The following is a 24,369-nucleotide window of genomic DNA, read 5'->3' on the forward strand; positions in this document are numbered from 1 at the left end:
AATAAGTGTTCGTGGAATGAATGAGGGAGTTTGTGCCAGAGCCGTCTGTTTAAGAAGATGAGGATGACCCAGCCAGGAGAAGGGGAAGGGGGCGGGATACCAAGGGAACCCAAAGCAAGGGCAGGCAAGCATGAAGAAGCGAGGAAGGTGAGGAACTAAGGCAGTCGGACTACCGAAGCATAAAACATGAGATGGAAAATGGAAAGGGACAAGACTGGACAGAGGGGACCCTGCCAGGTCACCGGAGGCAGCACCCAGGCCTCCAGGTGTTGGTGATGAGCCGTAACAAAAGGGGGTGGCCGGCTGGACGCCGCAGTTCCAACTCTACGTGCCCAACACCAAACCTCCCAACTGCCTCGTGAAACTTGCCCTTCCTTTCAGCTCCACAGGCTCCAGGGCCGCCCCAGCTTCCTCTGGTGCCTCTGCTCCCGTCTTGCCCCTGCATCCATCCCCCACCCAGCTGCAAGGGGGCCAACCTGGGGTTCAGCAGTGAAGAAAACAGACACAGTATCTGCCCTCCTGGAGATTCCCCAAGGATGTCCCCCTTCCCGTCACCCTCTCAAGAGGAAGCAGTGTGTCCCCTTGACCATTCTCCTGGCCCAGTACACCCTGGGACTGTACTGGAAGGTGGGCAGTTTCCGGTCACCCGCTGCTCTTTCATTTTCAAGGGTGGAGCCACCCAGCTCCACCATCCCTTTTCATACCTGACCTCGAGGCCCTGGCACCCTCCGCCCCAATTTCTGCCACCCTCTTGGAAGGCCCTGCCCCTCCCCCCGACCTCAACAGCCTAGCACCCGGTTCCTCAGCAAGAAAGAAGTGGAGGAGACACACACATACTGGGTCCTGGTTACCAACCACACAAACTCACTCACTTCCTGGGCTCCCAGCTGGCCCCCGAAGAGGTGCTGGCTACTCCCCACCTTCTCACTCCTTGCGCCTGGCCCAGGGACTGACCGTAACTGTTTGATTTAAACTGAGGGGAAAGCAACGGTTCTATATACTCCAGAAGTGCAATACTTATTGATGAAGATCAGCAGTAGTTCCATTCTCAGAAAGCCCTGAGCCAGGAGAGAAAAGACAAATGACTTCAGCCTCATCATCCAGCAGCTGTGGAGGCTGAGCTGAGAAGACCTGGTCCCTCCGTCCTCTCGGGCCTCGCCAGCCACCCCACACACCCCCAGGGAGGGGAGCGCCCATTCCTGTTCACCTGAAAGCCTTCCCACAGTCCACAAGTAGGAGCACCGGGCTCAGCGAAACCCACAGTAGCAGGGGTGGGTTCCAGCCTCATCCTGCAGAGATGACGGAGTCTCACCACTCCCCGCTGGACACCTGGAGAGCCACACACCCAGTGTCACCAAAAGGAACAATGACACTTGCTGGAAACGCTTCTGTGTTTTTAGGAAGAATACCTGTGGGTAAGAGGGCCTGCTGGATCTCCCTGCGAAGCGATGCCAAAAACACGTAAGGAAACCTAGAGAAGAGCTGGCAGGGAGGAACGCTGGGGTGAGGCCCACGTTTCTTATTTTACAGACCTGCACCGATCACCTTCTAACACCTGGTTAACTTGCTATTCTGCTTTTTTTATTATCTCTCCCTGCATCTCTCCCACTAGTATAGAAACTCCGAGAAGATTAGGATTCATGCCTGTCTTGTCCACTGTTGTTTCTCCAGTGTTTAAAACGGAGCCTGGCACATTTTTTGTTCAAGAAAAATGTGGTGACTGAAGGGATACATGAGTAACATGGTGATGACCGGGGTTCACGAGCACTGTGCTGTGAGGACATCACAAGGCTCCTCAACACGCCGCCAGTTAGCATCGATCCCAGAAGGAGAAGCAGTAGCCTCGCCTAAAACTGTGCGTGAAGCCCGCGCCCTAAAAAGGCTGGTGCTGCAGCAGGCGGGGCGCAGGTGGGCAGTGCAGTTTGCCGTCGGGGTTCAGCCCTCAATCCACTGATTGGAAAGTGATTGGAAATTATTAAAACACTAATGACACCTAAGGCCCTTCCATCAACAATGACTGATCCACGTGACCCAAATACACTGTGGAATATGCACAGACAGCTCCATAAGGTCAAAGAGCGGAGCCTCTCCTGCATCAGATGGATTTTTAGCCCCAGTGACCCTGGCAGTAGAATTAGAGCAATCCCATTGTTGCCCGAGAACAACTTAAACGCGGCAGAGCCCAACCTTCTCCCACCCGCTCGAGAAGACAGAAGCAGAGCAGGGTCCGGGTGTGCGGTGGGCAAAACCTCTCCTCGACCCTCACCGATTCCCCCTGCTTTGGCAAACTCTAGTCACCAGAAAAACACTGCCCCGAATAATGAAATTTAAACTGTTTAGACTTCGCAGAATTGGGTACATTGATTTAATGGAGCTGGCATGTTCCGCTTCAGGGACCGGGCAGGCCTAGGGGCTTTGGTGAAATGAAAGCAACGGCTCTCCAAGAAAGGGTTAGGGGAGAAAAGAAGCTTACAGACCCCAGAGCCCGAGACACAAAGAACCTCCCCTCCCTTCCCGCTCCTCGGCCCAGAGGATTAGCTCTCATCTCACTCCTGTCTCACCAGCATCCAGCATGTACAGCCACGGCAGGCAGGGAGCTACCACTTCCTGGCCTGGCAGGTCACAGCCGCTGGGGGCAGCTCACCAAGGAGAAGACAGGGGACACACACGCCAAATCAGGACACCAAAATCATGCTTCCAAAAATCACAGTGATGACAGAAGTGACAGGGACTTTGCCTGGCTGAGCACTGCTGGTGTTCGCAGGGAGAGCGCAGAGCAGGGGGGCCTCCCCACCGGCAGGCGCAGGGCAGGAACTAATGAGGTGCACGTGTGAGCACCCGCAGGTTTGGGGTTTTCATCTCAGTGCCCCACCTCCGCACTGCTGCCATGAGGCCGGGCCTCTAACCGAAAGGCTGTTCACAAACTCTACTGTTACGAGCAAAGTTCAGAATCTCGGGATGTGCCAGAGGCCCCCGGGTCCACCTTAAGCCCTACATCCCCTCCGAAGAAGCCCCCCACTTTCATCTGTAAGGGAACCTGGTGAAAGTTTCTGCACGCTGGGTGAATGAGGGAACCAAGAGGCTCGGGGTTAGGAAGATGCGTTAGAGGGGAAAGACTTGGGTCATGAGAGGCGGAATCTGGAATACAAAGCTCTTGGGTATCCAAGGAAGTGGGCAGAGACCAGGAAAAGCCCGGGAAGGAGGGGGAGAGAGAGGGGGGCTGACTTCTCAGGGACGCAGCTAAGAGGCACTGTCCCAAACATCCTGGCACAACCAAAGGGCAAATGAAACTCACCTAAATAAAGGCCAATCACAATTGCCTGCATAAGCACAGTCCCCAACTTACACCAGGGTGGCCTTCACAAGTCCACTATGGCTTGGCTGTCTGGAGCTCTGAACGCATTTTCCATAGGAATGAAGTGATACCTATGGTTAGGATATCAGGCCAGCTTGTCACCGTCATGGCCTGTGAGTTCTGGGCAACACGGCCCATGCTTTATTCTTCCTTGATTTCCAAGTGCACCACAGAGAACCTGACAAAGGATAACTCACATCCATGCAGGGTGAGTGAAGGACTCCTGCACAGGTCAGGCACGATTTCATACTGAACTTCCTTTTCTCAAAGGATGAACACGGTGACATCTTCAATTTCTAAAGGTACTTGGAGAATTGCACAGAACTCCCCTCTTTAGGTCCTTGACCTAATTTACGTACTCTAATACCCTCAGGAAAGTAGGTATTCCCAGGTAACCCTGCAGAATGGAAAGGGAGCTGAAAGGGGGGCTCTGTGTATTTCAGGCAGGCCCCTAGGCAGGGAGTTTCATCCAGCCAAGCACAAATGGGATGAGTACGAAGCCCAGATGAAGGCTGTGGTCCTCCACTGAGAGCCACCTTGAGGCCTTGGCAACCTTCTGGACATGGAGCTTTCCCTTAGTAAAGAGGTCAAAGATATTCAGGAACTGGACTTTTTATATTATAGCCTCAGAACTTAAATATGTCACTCCTCCCATTGTTCCTGCCGCCTCCCTCACTTCAGATCTGGTCTCTGACTTGGCAGAAGAAGAGAACCACATCCTTAGCCCTCTGTGCCCCTCTATTTCTGCTTACTTCATCTCTATGCTCCACCATCCAAGTGCAGTTTTCATATGCTAACATTCTCCAAGGCTGCCCTTCGTTTATTTACGGTATTTTGCCAACTGGTAGAACTTCTGGTGATTTGTGCTGCAGGGGTCATCGTCCCTTTGTAAAGCTGCCGGATGAGAGTACGGAGCAAGTGCTGGGTGCCATCAGGGCGATGAGGCTGAGGGGGGACACCGGGATTCCTCCACAACACAGCCTCGAAGGCTCGAGAATAAAGAACAGTCAAATAACTACAAACAATGACTTTTCAATGAATGGTCCTTTCTGCGGGCAGTGTTTTCAAAAGTAATTATACTCTGAAGTCCAAAGACTCAAATAACAAATTCTTCTGACAAAGGGTAATTTGCCCAATAAGTAAAAACCTCCTGACAGTCCTGCTAAGGAGAGGGGCAGGTAATTCTCTGCCAAAAGCCTTCCCACTTCTAGGAATTTATTCTAGCAAAATGAAAACTTACGTTCCATAAAATCTCTACACAAATGTGTAGAGCAGGAAAGGTGGTGTGGCGTAGTAGCAAAGAGATCAGCCTCCAGATCAAATGTCTATAGCCGCTTTGTATGTCAGCACTGAAAACTGGAAACAACACAAATGCCCTTCAACAAGTGAATGGGTAAACAAAATGGTACCTCCATTCAATGGAATACCACTCCTCATTAAAAAGGAATGAACCAGGGATGCACCCTTAGGTGGATCTCAGGGGCATTACGCAGAGTGAAAGAAGCAAGTCTCTAAAGGTTACATACTAAATGGTTCTATTTATATGGATGGCATTCTGGGAAAAAGCAAAGCTATAGGGAGAGAGAACAGATTCGTGGTTGCCAGGGATGGGGGTGAGGGGATGACTAACTACAAAGGGGAAGCCCTAGAGAATTCTTCTGGTTGCTGGAATTGTTCTGTATCCTGTGGTAGTTACAAGAATCTAGGCATGTAGTGGTACATAATCTACAAAAATATCGAATCACAATATTGTACGCCTGAAGCTATTATAATAAGTCAATTATACTTCAATTTTTTAAAAGCCTAAACATATGTTAAAACTCAAAGGATTGAACACCAAAAAACAAAAGTGAATTTTACTGTATATAGATTTATTTTTTATTAACTTTTTTTTTTTTGGCTGTACTGCATGGCATGTGGGACCTTAGTTCCCTGACCAGGGATCAAACCCGCACCTGCTGCACGGAGTCTTAACCACTGCACCACCAGGCAAGTCCCTAGATTTCTTTTTTAAAAGTTCACAAATTCTTTGACACTCTTCCCAGGAAACAATGGTGTCTAATTCCCCTGCCCTTGCATGTGGGTCAGGCTTGGCGACTCCCTTCTAAGGAGTACAATACAAGGAGAGCGATGGTTTAAAAAAGCGATACGACATCCCCCGGCCCTGGCCCTCACTCTTTGGAGCCCTGAGCAGCCACATAAGAGGTCTAGCTACCCGGAAGCCACCATGCTAGAGAGTCCTGATGTGAGACCACAGAGACATAACGAGAGATGCCCGAGGAGCTCCCAGTTATTTGCAACTTCCCAGCACGGACACCAGACTTGTGACTGAAGAGCTCCTGAGTCCATCATCTGGCTGCAAACTCAAGAGAGACTCTGAGCCAGAACTGCTCAGAGCTGCTCCCAAATTCCTGGCCCAAGGGAACTGTGAGTGATAATAAACACGTTTTAAGCAACTATGCTTTAGAGTGACTTGTTCACAGCCATGGATAACTAATATAGGCACATTTTTTGAGCAACTGCCATGCGACAGACACTTTCTCATATATTATCTTGTCTATTTTTCATTCATTTCATCATTTACCAAGCACTTTCTATATGCTAAGGGCTATCTATGGAATGGGGAGAGAAGTGCCGGAATCAGACTGTGAGGGCTGAGAGATGGGGTCAAAGCCAGGGGGTGATTCTTGGTTTGGGCAGCTGGCTGGATGGTGGAGTTCCACACTGAGGCAGGACGGGTCTGTGGGAAGATAACACGATGCCTTCCATCTAGACACAGTGCACCTTCAACATCTGCGGGACCCCCAAGAGGAGCTGTCCAGGGGGCAGCTGGGTAGTTGGCCTCAGGACCAGAGAGAGCGCTGGGCCCCTGATGCCAACCAGGGGGTCGTCAGAAAGCCCTAGAAGCCGCCCAGGAAAGGAGCTCCACTGCAAAGAGAAGGCCTGGTCCTGGAACAGAGCCAACATGCAAAGAGCAGGAGGGAGCAGAAAGTTAGAGGAACAGAGGGAAGGTGGATCTCTCACCATCAAACTTAGAACAGCGAGCATTCCTCGGAGGAGATGACCAGAAACGGCAAGTGTTGCTAAGAGATTAAATAAGACAAAGACTGGAAGGTGTCCACGCCGTGAATGACAAGTGCCTCAGTGAGCGCAGTATCGCTGCGCTGGGAGGGAGGGTGCCAGATAGAGCAGGAGGGAAAGTGAGGCAGACGGTAGGGCTCAGACAAGGTCTAAGACTCAGGTTGCGCAGAGGGGTGAACGTGAAGAAAGATAGATGCAGGGAGGAGGGGATTTCTGGATAAAGGAGGCATTAGCCTATCTGAAGGCTAAATGAGGGATCCCAGAGGGAAGCAGTGGTTGAAGGTCCAGCGGAAAGGGGCCTGGCCGGTCCAGGAGAGGGGACACATCTCCCGTTAGGAAGGAGGGCGGGCACATGGGGGCAGATGGACAGGCGGGTGGGGACAGGAGCTGCGTCTGAAGGTTCTGCTTTGTCTCTGCAGTGGCGGGCAAGGCAGGGAGAGGGAGGCCAGGGAAACAGGAGCACGGCCTGCCGGTGCCCACCGGGCAGCGGGGCTGGAGGCCACGAAAGCCGAGTGATGCCAACATGCAAGAGTAGGATCCTTTTTTTTTTTTTTTTTTTGCGGTACGCGGGCCTCTCACTGCTGTGGCCTCTCCCGCTGCGGAGCACAGGCTCCGGACGTGCAGGCTCAGCAGCCATAGCTCACGGGCCCAGTCGCTCCGCGGCATGTGGGATCTTCCCGGACCGGGGCACAAACCCGTGTCCCCTGCATCGGCAGGCAGACTCTCAACCACTGAGCCACCAGGGAAGCCCAAGAGTAGGATCCTTTTTTTGGTTTTGTCCATGACAGCCCCATAAGGGAGATGCTGTGTTCAAAGATTTGAGGAGAGGGCGTGCAGAGCGCGCGGGCTGGGCCGGAGCTGGGGCCCACCTCATTTCACCCACCCTTGGTTTCACTCATTTTGGTTCCTGTGTTGGCCCTAACAGAGTCTGACACTGAGCAGACACCCCATGAAAGAGAGGAAGGAGGGAGAAAGGGTCACATCTTAAACCCTCATGGGCTAACACCTCAGCCCACCAGGAATCAGCAGCAAGTGGGGCCCTGGGCTTCGGGACAGCCTGCACCGTGGGCCCAGGCCAGGCCCCTCCCGGGCGGCTTGTTTCTGATGCTTTTCCTCCTCCCATGCATTGGTCATAGATGGCTTTGCAGTTACTGCCTGTCCATCCCTCTCCTCTCTTCTTTGCCTTGGTTTTCCTTCCCTCAATTTTTCTCTGTAATCATTTTCTTCCCAAATTTGTTATTTATCTCCTTTTCCCTTCCTTCTCCTTTGTTTCCACTACATGGAATGGAAGTAACTTCTGAAACAGTTTTGTGCTCACTGTTTGTACCAGCCCAGCCCCGTGGCCCACAGCTGTAGGTCACCACCTTCCGGCCAGCCACTCTCACTCGCCCAGAGCCGTCGTACCTGATCCCAACGCCCATCCCATCTGCTTCTCACCTGCATGGAACACCCTTCCCCTTTCCTTTCAACCACTCACACCCCACCCACTCTCTCCAGGAGGCTTTCTGGACTGTGCAGTCCACGTGGATTTCTTCCACTTCTGACATTTCTATAGCCCAGGCTGCTTACATCACACTTAGACGTGAGTCATATGCTGCCTTCAGAGGTTACTTCACTTTTTGTTATGTTTCTGACTTATTTCCCCAACCAATTATGACAATAAAAGGGTTAATTATCATGTCCTGGGATCAGTGGCATTGATAGAAATAAAGCTTCCCATTTAGCCAAGCCTGCTCCCTTGTAAAACATAATCACCAGGTGGTTACATGTGACGTCTATGAACTCAGCTGAAATCTCCCCCTGATTGTGCTCGTCTATCAGTACAAACTTCCCTGGGTGCCAGCATATGTTCCTCACACTTACCTCTGACAGACTGAGGCGGGGAGTCCTTGTGGGAGACTGTTGGGCCTGAGGTCAGAAGATGTGTGCCTGAGTTCTAGCCCCGCCACCTTTGTGCGTCAGTCCTGAAAGCAACATAATTTTCGTTTTCTGAACTTGGAGACAGGGCCTAAATGCCCCATCTCCCTCTCCTGCAGGGTTGTGTGAGGATCAGCCAGGCGAACCTATGTCCCAGTGCCTTGTGAACTGCACAGACACGCCGGGGCTCTGTTCCTGGCGTATTCGGTGATGAATCACCATCCACAAAAATGCACCCAGTTCTGGGAACAAAAAACCGCTCATATCCTTGACTATTGTTCTGGACAGGATGCCCAACAGCTCTCTTTTCCCTGCCCCCAGACAGACACATGGAACTGTTGAACTTGAACGCAGGACCCCAGGAAGACTGGACAGCCTCTTCCACCTGCGGGCACTGGTCATTCAGACACTAGCCACTCGGGACCTACCAAGTCCTACAGAAGCCAGAGGGCTGGTGATTTACGGAAGCTGTGATCAGGAGCCAGCCGGAGCACTCCTGTGGCCTGCAGCTAGGATCTGATACAGCAAAGGGGTAACAGATCCCCCTTAGGTGAGTGCCATCACCTGAAATAAAATCTCCCCAGAGCCTCCAAGGTTGGCAAAGGGCTGAATCTCCCCAGTGGAGAGAAGGGCGGTTGGACTCCGCGGGTAGCACTCCAGTCTCCCAGATCCAGCCCCTGCTCAGAATTTCCCACTGCTCACAGCTGCTGTGGCTACCTGTGCCCCCCGCACAAGCTCACAACTCTCTTCACCACATAACTGCCATGCTCAGCCTGGGCAGGAACGGTAAAGGAGGCCTGCAGAAGGCTCAGGTACAGCCAGGAAAGTGGGAGGAGGCAGCGCTTCCCCATCTTGCACTGCAGCCCTCAAGCCTGGCCCCATGGAGCAGACCTCATGGCCCCCACCCAGGAGGGCCCCAGGCTCATGCCCGCCCCTCCAAACGCAACAGGAAATGACCCTGACGGATGGCGGGCCTTCTTCTGCCAACCTGAGGATTCCTGTCCGAGGACCTAGCCTGGGCCTAGTGCGGAAGAGGCCAGAATACAAGGATTTGAGACTCTGAAAAGCTGGTAATGCCCCACTCACCCGCCGTTTGCGAGGGAAATTATAACATGCAAATCATGTTTATGGATTAGGAATCTGACAAAGGTTTGAGGATATCTTCTATTCTTTTTTTTTTAACATCTTTATTGGAGTATAATTGCTTTACCATGCTGTGTTAGTTTCTGCTGTATAACAAAGTGGATCAGCTATACATATACATATATCCCCATATCTCCTCCCTCTTGCGTCTCCCTCCCTCCCACCCTCCCTATCCCACAAAGCACCGAGCTGATCTCCCTGTGCTATGCGACTGCTTCCCACTAGCTATCGATTTTACCTTTGGTAGTGTTGCGATCATCATGTATATAAATATATACTGCACTTTTTTCACTTAACCTTCTTTCAGATAGTCAAAAACTATTTATTAGGGCTTACTGTGTATCAGGCACTGTTCTAGGAACTCTGAACTGAACAGTGAGTTGAAATGCACTTCCTGCTACTGAGGGTTTACAGCTGGTGGGAAGATGGTGCCATGGGATGAAATAAGAACCAGAGTGTCACAAGTGGGAGGGGGCTAGGAGCACAGCCTGCACAGACCAAGGGGGAGGGCTGGCAAAGCCCAGCAGAGGTGAGCCTCAGACATGGTCTCACCCCAGGCTGGAGGATGGAGGGGCAGTCCAGGGAGAGGTAAGACATTAAACTACCATCCAGGGCAGCCTCTTAGTGAAACTGCAAGCATTTTAGCACAGCCGGGGCTCGGGAGGGGCGGGGTGGGGGGAAGGACAGTCGGGGCAATGTGGGAGTGGCAGACAAGAGGCCAGGTCCCAGAGAGCCCTGGGTGTCCTTATGATGAGCTGTGATTCTACCCTGTCAGTAATGGGGACGCACCAGAGTAAAGGAGGAGGAGGCAGGGAAAGTAGGTTGGGGGATGGGTCACTTTCATCTGGAGCCGGGAGTCCAAATGAGAGCCCGGATGACTCGGCAATGGAAGGGTGGGGACTGGATGGGTGCACAGGAACCAAGGCTGACAAGACGTTCTCATGGTGTCTCCAACGAATGAGATGCAGAAGGGGCGTGGTGAGCAGGTCTGGGGGAAAGAAGTTACTGGTCCCATCTTTAACATTTCTTACCTACATGTCCGCATGTACAATTTCATGACTCATGCAGGGTGTTATGAATTGAATGTGTCTCCCCAAAATTCATATGTTGAGGCCCTAACCCTCAATATGATGGTATTAGGAGGTGGGGCCTTTGAGCGGTCACTAGGTTTAAATGATGTCATGAGGGTAGGACCTCCATGACAGGATTAATGCCCTTATAAGAAATATAAGAGACACCAGAGCTTCCTCTCTGCCATGTGAGGTCACAGCAAGGAGGTGGCCATCTGCAAGCCAGAAAGAAGGGCTTCATCAAGAACCAAATCTGCCAGCACCTCACCCTTGGACATCCCAGCCTCCAGAACTGTGAGAAATAAACGTCTGTCGTTGAAGCCCCCCCAGTCTATGGTATTTTGTTACGGCAGCCTGAGCTGACTAAGGTATGAGTTATTTTAATAGCTACCCAATATTCTAACCATAATAAAACATAATGACTTAATATCTCCCTTGTTGTTGGACATTTTTTAGCTTTTCATTATAAAACAATCCTCAAATATCTTTATACATATAGTACTTTCATCATTTTTATGTATCTCTTCAAACAATTCCTGTAAGTAGGGTCACTGGGTCAAAAACAATCATTTTTATGACTTGTGTATATTGCCAAGTCTCTAGAAAGAGGCAGGGTCATCGACTACACTACCCACAGGATATGAGTGCCTCTGTTTTCTCAAAGCATTAACAACTAATGAGATGTATCTTTGTCTTACTAATATCATATTGTTATACTGAACATTGAATACGTGCATTCATGAAATGTAATCGATCTAACTTTAAAGTACAGTCATGATTTTGTCCCTCAAAATAGGAAGAGGCAATGGGATACATACACATAATTTATTCAAGGTTTTCACAATCTTCTCTGAGTACCACTGGGTTATCTTCCCAGAATTCAAATGTCACTCTCTGCTATGACACCAGCTGCACCTGCAAGAAGGAGGTAGGACTGGAGCTGGGCTTCCCATCCTGGCCCAGGTCTTCAACAGTCCTATATGGACTTAGGGACCATCTTCCCAACCATCGTCAATGCTTAAAATGGGGGAAACTGCTCCCATCTAAGATGAATTCTTTACCCTTCTACTCAGCAGCTAAACATCTAATAATTCATCTTAAGGAAGCAATCAAAGCATAAAGATTATTTTTTCTGCAAGTATATATATAAAACAGCATTATCTGCATTTTTTTTGCTGGCAACTGACTAAACATCCAATGGTTCATTCATATATTCATTTAATGAAGATTTATTAAGGACCAACCACAGATAGGAAGGGTGGGAGGGAGGGAGACGCAAGAGGGAAGAGATATGGCGATATATGTATATGTATAGCTGATTCACTTAGTTATAAAGCAGAAACTAACACACCATTGTAAAGCAGTTATACTCCAATAAAGATGTTAAAAAAAAAAAAAAAGGACCAAGCACAGGAGAAATAAACATTGAAGAAGACAGAGCCCTTTCCCTCACAGAGCACGGGAGCAATGCTTACATCTGGGCCATAGTACATGCACAGGCTGGATCACCATGTTGTCATTAAAGATGATACACTCCAAGAATATTTAATGACTTGGGAAAGTATTCAGATATTTATATTTTTATCAAACATTTAAAACATTATAAATGTTTGAAAACATTATATATTTTAATTCTGGTAAGACACAAAAGTGTTAAGAGTGGTTCCCTCTGGGTAATAAGGAAATGATTTCTATTTCTTCAGTGTGCTTTTCTGTAGTCTCAAAATTTATACACATGCTCATTCTGTGATGGGAACAGATGCTTTGTCTGTTTTATAAGGGTAGACTCCTTGCTTCCTGGCCTGTCTCTCATTGAACCTAGCTTTGTTAGCCGTGATCTCTCCCCAGCAATGTCTCCCTGATTCCACACGAACAGTTTAAGTTCACAGTAAAATGGAACTGCAAGTGTGAAGATGCCTTAGGGTACCAGACCATATACATATCAAGATACATACACTGATTTGAGTAATAAAAACAATCCAGATGACTCAGCTTTAACACGAAAAGAAAGCAGCTTTTTTACTTCTGCCACCACAGGGAAAAGTATACAAACTTCCTGCAACTCCCTCCAGGCACTATCTGCAGGTCCCAGGTCCCAGGTCACTCGACTTACCAAACCCTGAGGTCATGGTTCTTCTGCCTTATCCATCCTATTTCCATCCTCTTGGGCTCAGTCAGCCAGTTGATGGTCCAGACCCACTTCCATCCCCATCTGTGGGGATATGAGGATTCACCTTTCCAGGTGAAAATCAGGACAAATAAAGAATAAAGTCTAGCAAATAAAGTTCAAAAATGGATAAACGCCATACTTGAAAGGAGGGGACCAACTGCTCTCTATCATACATGAAGAAGCAGCTAGAATGTGTTTGACCAGAGGCTTTACAGAAGGGACTTCTGCATGGAGACAGCTGGGGTAAGGAGACCGCTCTTTTTTCCCTCCAACTCTAAAGTGTGTGATAATTCACTCGTTCGACACCTATTTACTGTATACGCATGATGTACCAAGCACTGTTCCAGGCTCTAGGGCTACACCAGTAAACCAAGCAACCAACCCTCACGGAGCAGCAGGCCAGCCACTCAAGGGCTTCGGAGTAACCCTGAATGGCAGGGGTCCTGAGTGAGGTTTTAGAGCAGAGGAGTGACATGCTCTTTCCTCTTTAGCCAATCACACAGGCCTGATTCCTGAGCTGTTCCCTCACATTAAAACCCACTGAATGGGGGCTTCCCTGGTGGCGCAGCGGTTGAGAGTCCGCCTGCCGGTGCAGGTTCGTGCTCCGGTCTGGGAAGATCCCACATGCCGTGGAGCGGCTGGGCCCGTGAGCCATGGCCGCTGAGCCTGTGCGTCCGGAGCCTGCGTTCCGCAAAGGGAGAGGCCACAGCGGTGAGTGGCCCGTGTACCGCAAAAAAAAAAAAAAAAAAAAAACACTGAATGGACCCTATCTCTAACCTTTTACTTTCTTCCTATTAATGGCCATGTTCCAAGGCAAGGAGGGAACCTTCACCCTGCCCCATCAAGACTTGCTGTAAACTACAGTGGGACAGTGAGAGGGGTGTTAGACCAAGAACACACTGCTAGATAGGGGAGCAGGGAGGCCAGAAACACCCCCTCGAGGCTGTGGATGCAACGGAAGTCGGGGAGGCAGTGGAGACTGTGCTCCGAGTGACTCAATACCCAGTCTTCAGTCGGCTGCTTCCCCGGGGGTCCAGCACCTGGACCCCCCAGCTGCCTGCAGCCTCGTGATGAAATCAGAGGACCAGACGGAAGTGCCCTCACAATGGTCATAAGGGTTAGAAGCTAGGTTCCCAGGCTGTAGCACAATTAATAGTAAATTTTGTTTTCATTTAATAAAACTACAGATATGGGGGCGGGGGGGAAGCACTGCTTAAACCAGCTGTCTCCACCCCAGTACCACCGCTCACTCATGCTTTTCATGAATTGTGAGGGATGTTACCATCAACTCTGGATTAATCAATTATAACCAGGGGAGGGTTGGAGAAGGTGACCTCAAATCACAGATAAAACAAAACTCCCCCTAAAGTGGTATAAAGTGTCATTGGTATAAACTTCTTTAGTCAAAATTGTGGCCAGTTTTAGGCAACCGGGTGAATGGCTGCAATGCTGTGTGTGACCCTAGTTGAGCCAGAAGGACCTCCTTCTCATGTCCTCTCTGAGGACCCACTGCTCTGTCTCCACCCTGCTCTAAACACATCAGCATCAGGAGTGTTTGCCCATCAGCATTTTCTATGAACCCCAAGCCACTCTTGGGATCTGATAAACCAGTCAGAAGATGCATCAGTTAGTTACCTTCTATTCTGAGAACTTCACAATAATCTTTGGCTTGTCCTGTGCACTCTGGTTAAGACCCTGGCATTTCATTCCCTGCTGCAATACCAGCGTATGAAGAGTCCAAGTAGCCTAATCAATAACAAAAAAGTCTTCTTCTGGGTTTTCCTCTTTCCAAGAATGCTAAAAATATTTGATGAGGTGACCCACAAACTAATTTTTCTGTGTCATTCTTGCCAAACCTAGGAGTATTAGTCTGTATTGAATTGCAAGTTCTTTAACATTTTCCCTTTTCTCAACATCTTCAACAATTTTGAGATTTCTTTTTTTCTAACATTAAGTTCTAAACATTTTCCCTTGGAGTCCAACCTTTTAATTTCTAGGCTCCAAATCTAAGTGGGGAAGAGAAGGTATGTTTCCAAGTTGTATATAGATACAGTGCAGATTCTGTTTGTCACTACATGGGTCTAAAAATAGACAAACTTCTGGGTGTATAGATAATTTTGCTGATGTGCGGTAACTTTATTTTTTGAATGAGCTAACATCAAAAGTTGCCCGTGATGCTGAGTGCCAAGGTATACAATCAACTTACATTTTCATATGCATTACAACATCACTGCATTCACTGCATTCTGAGATCCTCTCTCGAGGCATACTGAAGATGGAGGCCAAGCTGACTCACTAGGAATGGGGCACGACCCCGGGGTGGCCAAGCAGGCATGTCGCAGCCTCCAAGAGCCACTGGGAAACTGAGCACTTTTATATTGATATCGTTAATTATAGCCTTAGCAACTTCTCAGTTTAGTGATAAAAATTTAGATGCATGTGCTCCATGTATAATATCTCTACCCTAACACTTTTTACTAAACTAACAGTTTATGTAACTGATGCCTGCTGAGTTCATCATTGGAATTGACTGAGCCGAGAAAGATACTCTGAACATGAAAAGACTGATGTCCTACGTTTGTTTTTCAAAAATCCTAAGAAGAACACGACTGTCAGGGTGGGAAGGAAGGTATCAGTGGAGGCACTACAAAAAATGTACTGATTGGCCATCTCAGCCACAGCAAACACACTAAGGACACACGGTGACACTTAATGAAAGGACGCTGATCCCAAAGGGAACATCAGAACTCATAACCTAATTTTTCAGCTCTTTTATTTAAAAAAAAAAAAGTTCAACATATGCAAAAGTACAGAAAATAGTATAATGACTCCCCCACAGACCTATAATCCAGCTTTAACTCAAATTCTATCTTGTTGCCTCTATACACTCACCCACCTATTTACTTGCCCCTCATCCAAGATAATTTTGAAGCAAATTCTAGACATTATATAACTTCATCTGTAAATATTTCAGTATTTATCTCTGAAAGATACAGACTTTTCCTTAAACATAACACAGTAGTATTATCACACTTTAATAATTTTAATGTTAAATATCTTTATTAATTTTGTGTTAATTTTTAATTTTTTTATTAATTTAACTTCAACAATTTTTAATATCAAAAAGTCACTATTCAGGTTTCCCCAATGGTCTCAAATATTTGTTTACAATTTTTTTTTTTTGGCCTCACAGCTTATGGGGATCCCCGACCAGGGATTGAACCCACCCCCTTGGCAGTGAAAGCGTGGAGTCCTAACCACTTGACCACCAGGGAATTCCCTACAATGTGTTTGTTTGAATCAATGTCCAGTTAGAGCCACACATTGCAATTGGTTGATATATCTCTTAAGTCTCTTTTAATCTAAGGTTTCCTTCCATCTCCATCTTTTTTTCCTTTACAATGTATTTGTTGGTAAAACTATAATTTCCCACAATCTGTATTTTGCTGATTACATCCCTGTGGTGAGGCTTAACATTCACTATAACTTAATTTCCCCCATTCTTTCTTACTTAGTTCAGAACAAGGCACAGAAACACATCCCAATAAAATAGCTAAAACAACAAAACAAAACAAAAAGCAGTCTGCTTGTCTCTGGAAAGGACCAGATGCTGACAAACCCAAGACTGAAAATGCCCCACAGACACGGAACCAGCTACATGGATTAGAAAGCCAGGTTTAAATCGGGGACATTCCTGAGCTGGCCACAGTAAACAGGGCCATCACCTGCAGGTGACACAGTGTGGAGGTTGCAGGAGTGGTGACTGTTTTCTGTCTGAGGACAGAAAGGTTTCCAAGGTTCAAAAGTTTCATCTTCAGAGAGAAATAAACCATGGAGGGGAAAGGAGGCTGGGGGAGGGGTGCTCCTGAGTTGGCCTTAGCATGTTAATCAGTTTTAAATCTGCCACCACTAAAAACTAACATTTCAGAGTCCAGAGGAGGGCAAAGGCAGTCCTGTTGTTTTCCAGAGGGAAGCAGGTTGGACTCTGAGGACAAGAGGCACAGACTCCCAGAGCTTCTACACTGGAAGGACAACCAGAGCACAACCATTTAAGTCACAAACTGTGACAGGCAGCAGTGTGAAAAGGCAATGCAGTCAGCCCCCTCCCCCCACCCCTCCCTCTGCACAGAAAGCATGTGCTCTGCTGGTTTTCTAATAACGGGACACAGTTGGCTACAAACCCTGGAGGAAAAAAAGACTTGACCTTAAATCCCAGCTCCTCCACTTAAAAGCAGTGTGACCTTAGATAACCTGCCTAACCTCCCTGTGCCTCAGTTTCCCCATCTGTTAACTGGAGATACCATTGTCCGTCTGCTAGAACTCTTGTGAGGGTCAGTGAAGTTATTCGCCGAGGCCCACAGTACAGTGCCCAGCACAAGCTCATTATATGTTAGCCCTTTGCCCCCAAAGATTTCTACCAGGCCACCCCAACCCAAACCCTTGCAGGGAGCCAGGACAGCACCTGCTGGATGTCTAGCTGCGTTACCGATGCGGTCTGTGGCCATGCATGAAGCAAAGCCAACTGACCCATAAAGGGTTCAATCCCATGATCCTGATCTCAATAGCACGGCTCCAACCAACTGAGCTAATTACGGTACAGTCGGATTCGACTCAGCTTGCACGGAGACACTCTTAGCTGTTCATACAACATTCTTAAACAGTTTTGTCCTAAGATGCTATGTGACACAACACACTTGCCAACTTTACTAATGACCTCATCTTTAAAAAATCTTAATGTAATGTAGCAAACAGATGTGTCCCTTAAGAGGATTAAGGTGGAAATTCATTAGAGCAATAATACCAGTGGATTTGTGTTCTAAAACTAACACCCATCAATCAACTTAGTGCACACTCCATCTTAGCACTGCTCAGCTTCCAGGAGAACCCTGGAGAACTGGACAGCCCAGGTCTTTACCCTCGAGGAAGTTATCTGTGAACAGGGGAGACAGAGAGAACCCTCCTAGCCCTGTACTGAGTCTGACCTAAATGACCTCTAATCCATGCTGCTCAGACTGCAGTGTGTACAGGAATCACCAAGGCATCTCGGGGAAATGCACATTCTGCTTCAGCAGGTCTGGGGAGGCCTGAGAGTGCATTTCTAAGAGCCCAGGTGATGCCCAGCCCACACTGAGAGGACCAAGGTTCTAATCCTCACAGCAACTGGTTATCTGACAGGTGGGATAGCTGAGGCAGCAAGGGAACCACAAAGACAAAGGTAGTGAGAAAGGAATGAACAGGGCACAGTCAAGGCTAATCCAATGAGAGCATGGAACTCTGAAACGTGGGCAGGCTGCCTGGAAGGAAAAAACTCAAGACACAAAAGTAGTAGAGTCATTAAGGACTCAGACCTGGTGCCAAATGCCAGCTCTGGAATGTCCCACTCGCATGGCCCACCGACTTTTTTATGCTTTGGGCTCTTCTGCTGTGAGATGCAACAGTACCAGCGCCCAACCCACGGGGTGGCCGCAGGCTTGGCAAGATGATGCGTGTCTGGGACGGTGCTTGGCTCGGGCACGTGGCCAGGACCTGGGAACTGTTATTACTCTACTCTCTGGTCCGCAGCAGCCACGGAAACATTCCCTGAATTAAATTACTAGGTCATAATTGCTGTTTTGACACGCAAGCTAGGTACCAGTTTTTTGGTGCCACCACAGTTCCAGTTTTGCCTATCAAAAAGAAGCAAGAATCCTTAGAGCCTTCACTTTTGGTGTCAAACAATCCAAAGACATCTAAGCTTCGAAAGGTCTAGGATTCTATTAATTCTACTGCACAGTTTTTTCTAAATTATAAGTCCTGTAATTACAATTATTTTTCTTCTTAAGACACTGAACCAGAAATAAACACCTGTTTATGCAGCATTTGAAAACAAAAGGCCTCACATAGTCCAGATAAAACATATAACCACCAAAATAAACATCTCCCTCAGTGAGAATACGGTACCTGTTCTGACCTTTCTGTTATCAGACTAATCATTTATTTAATTATTCTCTTAGAACTACTATAAAAGGCTAGGGTGGTTTTTTATTTTTCAGTCTAGCAGCTTGGGGAAAAACATGATAAAGCATTATAAGCACATGTTGTTTTCGTCCAAGACAATGGTTTAAATGAACAACTAACTTCAAATGGAGTCAGCAAACATGAGATAAATGTATACATATTTCATTAGGTTAGGAAAAGATGCATAGACTCAAGTTTGGGCTGGAAAGGACCTAAGAGGTTAACCAGTTCAAAGGTTCCCAGCACAGGAGAATCTCTAGGGGAGCTTTACAAATTAAGACCCTCTGCAGGGGCCTTTTAGGGGGCTTGTTACACAGGTGTGTTCACTTAGTGACAATTCATCCAGCCGCTCACTTAGGCCCTGCACGCTTTGCTGTGTGTACCGTCTCCTTCAAGCAGAAGTCTACACCCCCAGGCAGGACGGCTGAGGATGCTGAAGTGTCTGCATGTTTCACAATCACGCTTCTCCCCTCTCACCACCCAGAACGCCCCATGCCCCAGGAACTCCTCCTCTTGCCAGGCTGGGCTCCATGGGACATGGAAACCGTACCCATGGCAGGGGCTTGCCCATTCCCTCACTGTTAGCTAATTCACAGCAGGGTTCGTAACTATTTGTTCCCACCTCTGACTGTGAACCCTACCAGGCTGGAATTCTGTCTCAAGGCTCTTACTCATGCTTGTAACACCTGCCCCAGGTCAAAAAGTACCTGGCCTAGGAAGCTGATTCAGGAAACTCCCCAAGTTAATGGAATGGAAGCCCGAGGAGATGCGGCTTCTGCCCACAGCCAAACAGCTGGTCCAGGGAGCAGAACAGCAGTGGAGTCTCAAGCCACACAGACAAGGTTTGAATCTCAGCTCCCCACTCGTAACAGAGAAACTAGGTTATTTAATTGCTCTCTGCCTCAGTTTCCTCATCCGTAAGATAGGTATAGTAAAAGTCTGCACTTCACAGACATCTGTAATATTAAATGAGATCCTGCACTGACATCCCTAATAGAGTACAAACCTACATACCAAGTGCTCAAAACTCGTTGGCTCTTTCTATCGCAGATGCATCATCCAATCCAGCAGATTCCCTGCTGGAAATTAACTAGCATTTTACAATATAAATGTGCACCTAGGCATATAAATGCCCTGAATTCTCCTTTACAGAACGCTGCTAATAGAACTAGCCAATCAGTCGGCTCTAGATGTGAAAAACAATGCCAAACATCTGACTATACTGCAAGGGTCTGCAGGCAAAAGACTCAGACTGAGGCTGGCTGGGCCCCCCGCAGGACAAGGAGTCAAGGGTCTCTGTGGGACGTATTTGGGTTCCCTTTATTCTACAAGGGCCATCTCAGAAAGTCCTGTGAGCCAGGGCAACTGCTGTGCTGTGGCTTCTAGGGGGTCGGGGGCAGTGGAGGGGGTGGTGTAATGCTGGAGCATCAGGATCTCCTACGAGACCAGGAACACTGGATCAAGGCTATGGGGCTATTCCATGGAAACATAAAAATGTACTTCAGGTTCCAGCTTGAAAGGCCAGCCGGTGTACATAGGGCTTGAAATCCAAGGAAAGTACTTCAAGGTCACAGGGCCACAATTATGAGTCTTCTGTGGTTTCAACAAAAGATCACTGTAATCAGAGACCATAATGAATGAAATAACCATGATGCTGAGGAAGCCCTTCGAAAACGCTTAACTGAACCCACTGGTTGAGAAGAACCAAATAACTGACAAAAGTGATTCTGATAAGCTGAGTCCACAATAAAAACATCATTCTCCCAATCCAACCTTTTATGGCCAGAGAGGTTCCCAGGAGCAGTGACTGTATCCATCCTGCACCAGCACAGAGAAAAGGAGATAGAACTGCCCCATTCCTCATTCCTGAAGACAGGTTACTCATTAAGAAGTGGCGTTTGGGGGTGGGGGGTGGGAGAAGCAGTGATATAATAGACACCACTGCCAATGTTCACCAGTACCCACACCAGCCTCCCTCTCTATTTCCAAGGCAGGTGAACAGCATACAGAAGTCTAAAAAATTTTTAAATCGATTTTGTTCTTTTTGGCATCAAGGGTTATCTCTTCCAAATATTTATCAGTGTTGATCCTCAAGGAATAAATCATCTACAAGCTCTGATATGAACCCTAAGCCAACAAAAAAATGTACCGGGGAAGTAATTCTTCAAGGTGCAGTCACTAAGTGGGAGGAAGGGCTCTCCTGGGTAACTAAATGCTTGGCTTTCAACGCCCAGCTCTTCGCAGCACACACTTTGCAAGATGCCTGCCCTGAAAAGGGTTAAAAAAAAAACTATCGGGTGGACTGAGAAGCCATTCTTCCCAGGGGACACTCATTTGGGGCTCTGTGCGCGCGCCGCCCCTCCGCGCCCCCGCCCCTCCTCCCACAGCCACTGCTCCTCCAAGGTCCCCCAGGCCACCTGCTTCTTCTAAGGAAAAGGGGCTGCTCCGAGCACTATCGTAGCGCGCGGGCGGCGCCCTCCGCGGTGCCCCGCAGGGGAGGAAGGAGAGGTGTCCCCGGGAAGCGTGCTTTGTCGCGAGGGTCGCGCGGCCGCCCGCAGCGGCCCCAGAGGCCTGAGAGGTTTCGTCCCGCGCGTCGCTCGGGTCTCCTCTGCGAAGGACCAGAGCCCCCCGGGGCCCGGGTTCTTTCCGCGCGCCGCTCGGCGCCCGCCCGGGTGCGGGGACCGACTGCCGGCGTCCGAGCCCCACCCCGCCCACCCGGCCGAGCGAACGGCGCGGCGTGGGGAACCTTCTCCATCCCGCCTCCGACCGGCGCCGCACCTGTTCTGCCCAGTCCGCCGCCCCCCCCCCGCCCCCGCTGCGGGCCGGAACGCGGGGCTGTCCTCCTCGCTGGCCTAGGAGAACCCGAGCCAGCCGGCGGGCGCCCGGACCCCTCTGCCTAACGGAGAGGGGGGAGGTCTGCCCTTGGGCGCTTGTCTCTCGGCTGCGCCCAGCCCAGCTTGCCCGTGGCGCCCCTACCCCGGCGCGCCCCGCAGCAGGGGCTGCGTCCCGGGGGCCCAGCCCTCCAGCGCCGGGCCGTACCTTGTGTGGCGCCCGCAGCAGCCGGTGGACCCCGGCCAGCTGGGTACCGAGCGCGAGGTCCTCGCGGAACGTGAACAGCGGCGGCCGGCTGGGCTCGGGGAAGTTGGTGCTGTTGAAAGGGTCCGTATCGTCCAAGAACTGCACCCGGCAAGCCAGCGTGGCCATGATGCATCCCTGCCCCGGGGGGGCGCGGGCCCCGGGATCTGCGGGGCCGCGGACCGGGACGCCGGGGTCACCGCGAGCTGTGGAGGCCGCGGCCGCAGCTCGCTGGCTCGCGGGCTCACAGGCTCCGGCCGCGGGGGGCGGGGCGGGGGCGGGGCCGGCGGGCCCCCTCCTTCCTCTCGCTCTCCGGCTCCTCCCCTCCGGCGTCCCCCTTGTGCCCGCCCGGCTGCCGCCGAGACCCACGAGACCCGCCGCGTGGAACAGGAAAGGGAGGATGGCTCGTGCAGTATCCGCTGCCCTGCGCCAAGTCCGCTGGCGGCGGCGGCGGGGCGGAGAACCCCCCGACCCCCGGCGGGCAGACCCCAGCAGCGCGGACACCGCCTGGGCCGCCGGCTGCACGTGCGCCCCGAGACCGAGGGAGCCCCGGCCGAGCTGCACCCCTCGGGGCTCGGGGAACCGGGGTATGGGGGCGGGGCGGGGGCATAGCCGTCCCCTGGCTGCTTATCCATCTGGGAGAGGGCTTAACTCTTTCCAGATGAAGGCGGCGGCGGCCGGGCTCCCGCTGCCTGGACTCGGAAAACCCCAGCTGGGCTCCAGGAGGCGAGGAAGCCGGCCCCTGGCAAGCAAGCGGGGTGGTGGCAGGCACCTGGAGCCCTGGCGAGGGTTCTGGGGGAGGTTTCCCTTGAGGAGAAGGAAACTACAAAGGAGGAGGGTGAACCGGCGAACCCTGGTAGCTGTTCTTAAGAGACAAGCCCGGGGGCGCCAGGCGGGAGGCCTGGGGAGCTGCGAGGCTCCGCTTCGACACCCCAGCGCCAGACCTGACGCCCTGGTTGACCCTCGGCATGACTGCGGCCTCTTAGCCAGTTAGGTCTTCGAAAGCCCTAAACGGAGCTAGTGGGGCCGCGGGGGGCGCTTCCGGCGAGGTCACCGAATTGCACGGAGCCGGCAGAGAGCTAGGGACCCGCTGGCAACCAAGGGACTTGCAGGGAAGGTTTGCAGCCTGCCCGCCTTGGCGTGCCAAGGAGCCTCGAGACTCCTGGCTGCTCAAGGGTGACCCCCTTCGTTTCCAATAAGAACTCCCGGTTTTCTCCATTACCAGGCTGTGGCCAAGGTCGCGGTTCTCCCTGTATCTTAAGTAGGTCTTATGGAATATACCCAATCGCTCTCACATCCGCGTCTTCACAAGGCGACTCAAGAACATGTCTCTCTCCTTTTCTTCTGGCTTCAAGGCAAGAAACACTCATCCCATACTTAGCCTCTTCACCCGCACCTTTAACCTTCTCTCTCTATGGAACCTCCCAGTCACTCCTGAGGCTTACGCCTGTTCTTAAAATAACAATGATCCATGACACCTGCTCATTCCAGCAGAACTTCTAGTTCTCCTTGCATTTGCTAATCAACTCTCTGCATGAGTCCTTTAGACGGGCCAGTACACCAACTTCACCATCAGCTCTTGTCCAGAACACTAAACCTGAAAATCCCATTCCTTTGGCCCCCACTTCCTACCCTCCCATTTTCACCACCACGTTCGCCCCTCCTCAGTGAGGGAGCCCTCCAGTCTTTCTGGCCGCCCCATTTCTCATCTCTGTCCCACCATGAATGCCACCCCATCAGCTCAGAGGCCTCCTTACTGTACCACTTTCCCGGCCTCACCTGTCAGTCCCTAGGTTGCTCCCTCCCCATCCGCCAAGTGCCTGCTGGCAATAGTCACTCTCAATGACCTATACACCCCAGGTTCCTCAGCACTGCTCAGTGTGGCCTCCCACTCCTCTCAGGCTGCCACACACTTCTGCCACTTTCCTCTACCTACAGATTATTCAGTAAAGAAAAGCATGTCTCCAGTGTGAAGTCCTCCCCTTCCAGCACTCCCTCCTCTCCATCTTCCATCTCCAGCCTACACCTCCTCCATCTCAGAAGATGACCAAAGCCCTGATTTCCCTCTTGCTCAAGGCTCAACCTCCATCTGGACACTGAGTCCCTCTCTTCCCAGTTGCTCTGTCACTGATCTAGCCTCCTTCTTCCTTCCTTCCTGGGCTCCTTCCCCTGAGAATCAGAACTGGCTTCCTGGCATGAAACTTGGGCAGTCACATAGATCCCCGCACTTAGAAGAGCCCCACACTGGTTTCACACTCTGCTGTTGCTGTCTTAAAATTCTTAATGATTTAGGGCTTCCCTGGTGGCGCAGTGGTTGAGAGTCCACCTGCCGATGCAGGGGACACAGGTTCGTGCCCCAGTCCGGGAGGATCCCACGTGCCGCGGAGCGGCTGGGCCCGTGAGCCATGGCCGCTGAGCCTGCGCATCCGGAGCCTGTGCTCCGCTGCGGGAGAGGCCACAACAGTGAGAGGCCCGCGTACTGCAAAAAAAAAAAAAAAATTCTTAATGATTTAACAAGAGGACCCGAATTTTCATTGTGCACTGGGATCCACAAGTCATGT

The 24,369-nt window shown here is 50.3% G+C and overlaps 1 protein-coding gene across 7 annotated transcripts in view; it reads right to left on the reverse strand.

Moving 5' to 3' along the window:
• The window catches only part of FHOD3 (formin homology 2 domain containing 3), a gene marked incomplete at both ends in the record, with an annotated part of 492,573 nt that extends 470,636 nt beyond the window's left edge, over positions 1 to 21,937 (reverse strand). For all 7 annotated transcript variants that reach the window (XM_082852719.1, XM_082852718.1, XM_082852717.1 and 4 more), the window contains one exon: positions 21,773 to 21,937. In XM_082852719.1, the coding sequence (XP_082708845.1) occupies positions 21,773 to 21,937 (165 nt within the window). The remainder of the gene's footprint in view (positions 1 to 21,772) is intronic.
• Between the last annotated feature and the right edge of the window lie 2,432 nt (positions 21,938 to 24,369).

The sequence above is a fragment of the Leucopleurus acutus genome (assembly GCF_964270905.1).
Source record: "Leucopleurus acutus genome assembly, chromosome: 13".
Lineage (NCBI taxonomy): Eukaryota > Metazoa > Chordata > Mammalia > Artiodactyla > Delphinidae > Leucopleurus > Leucopleurus acutus.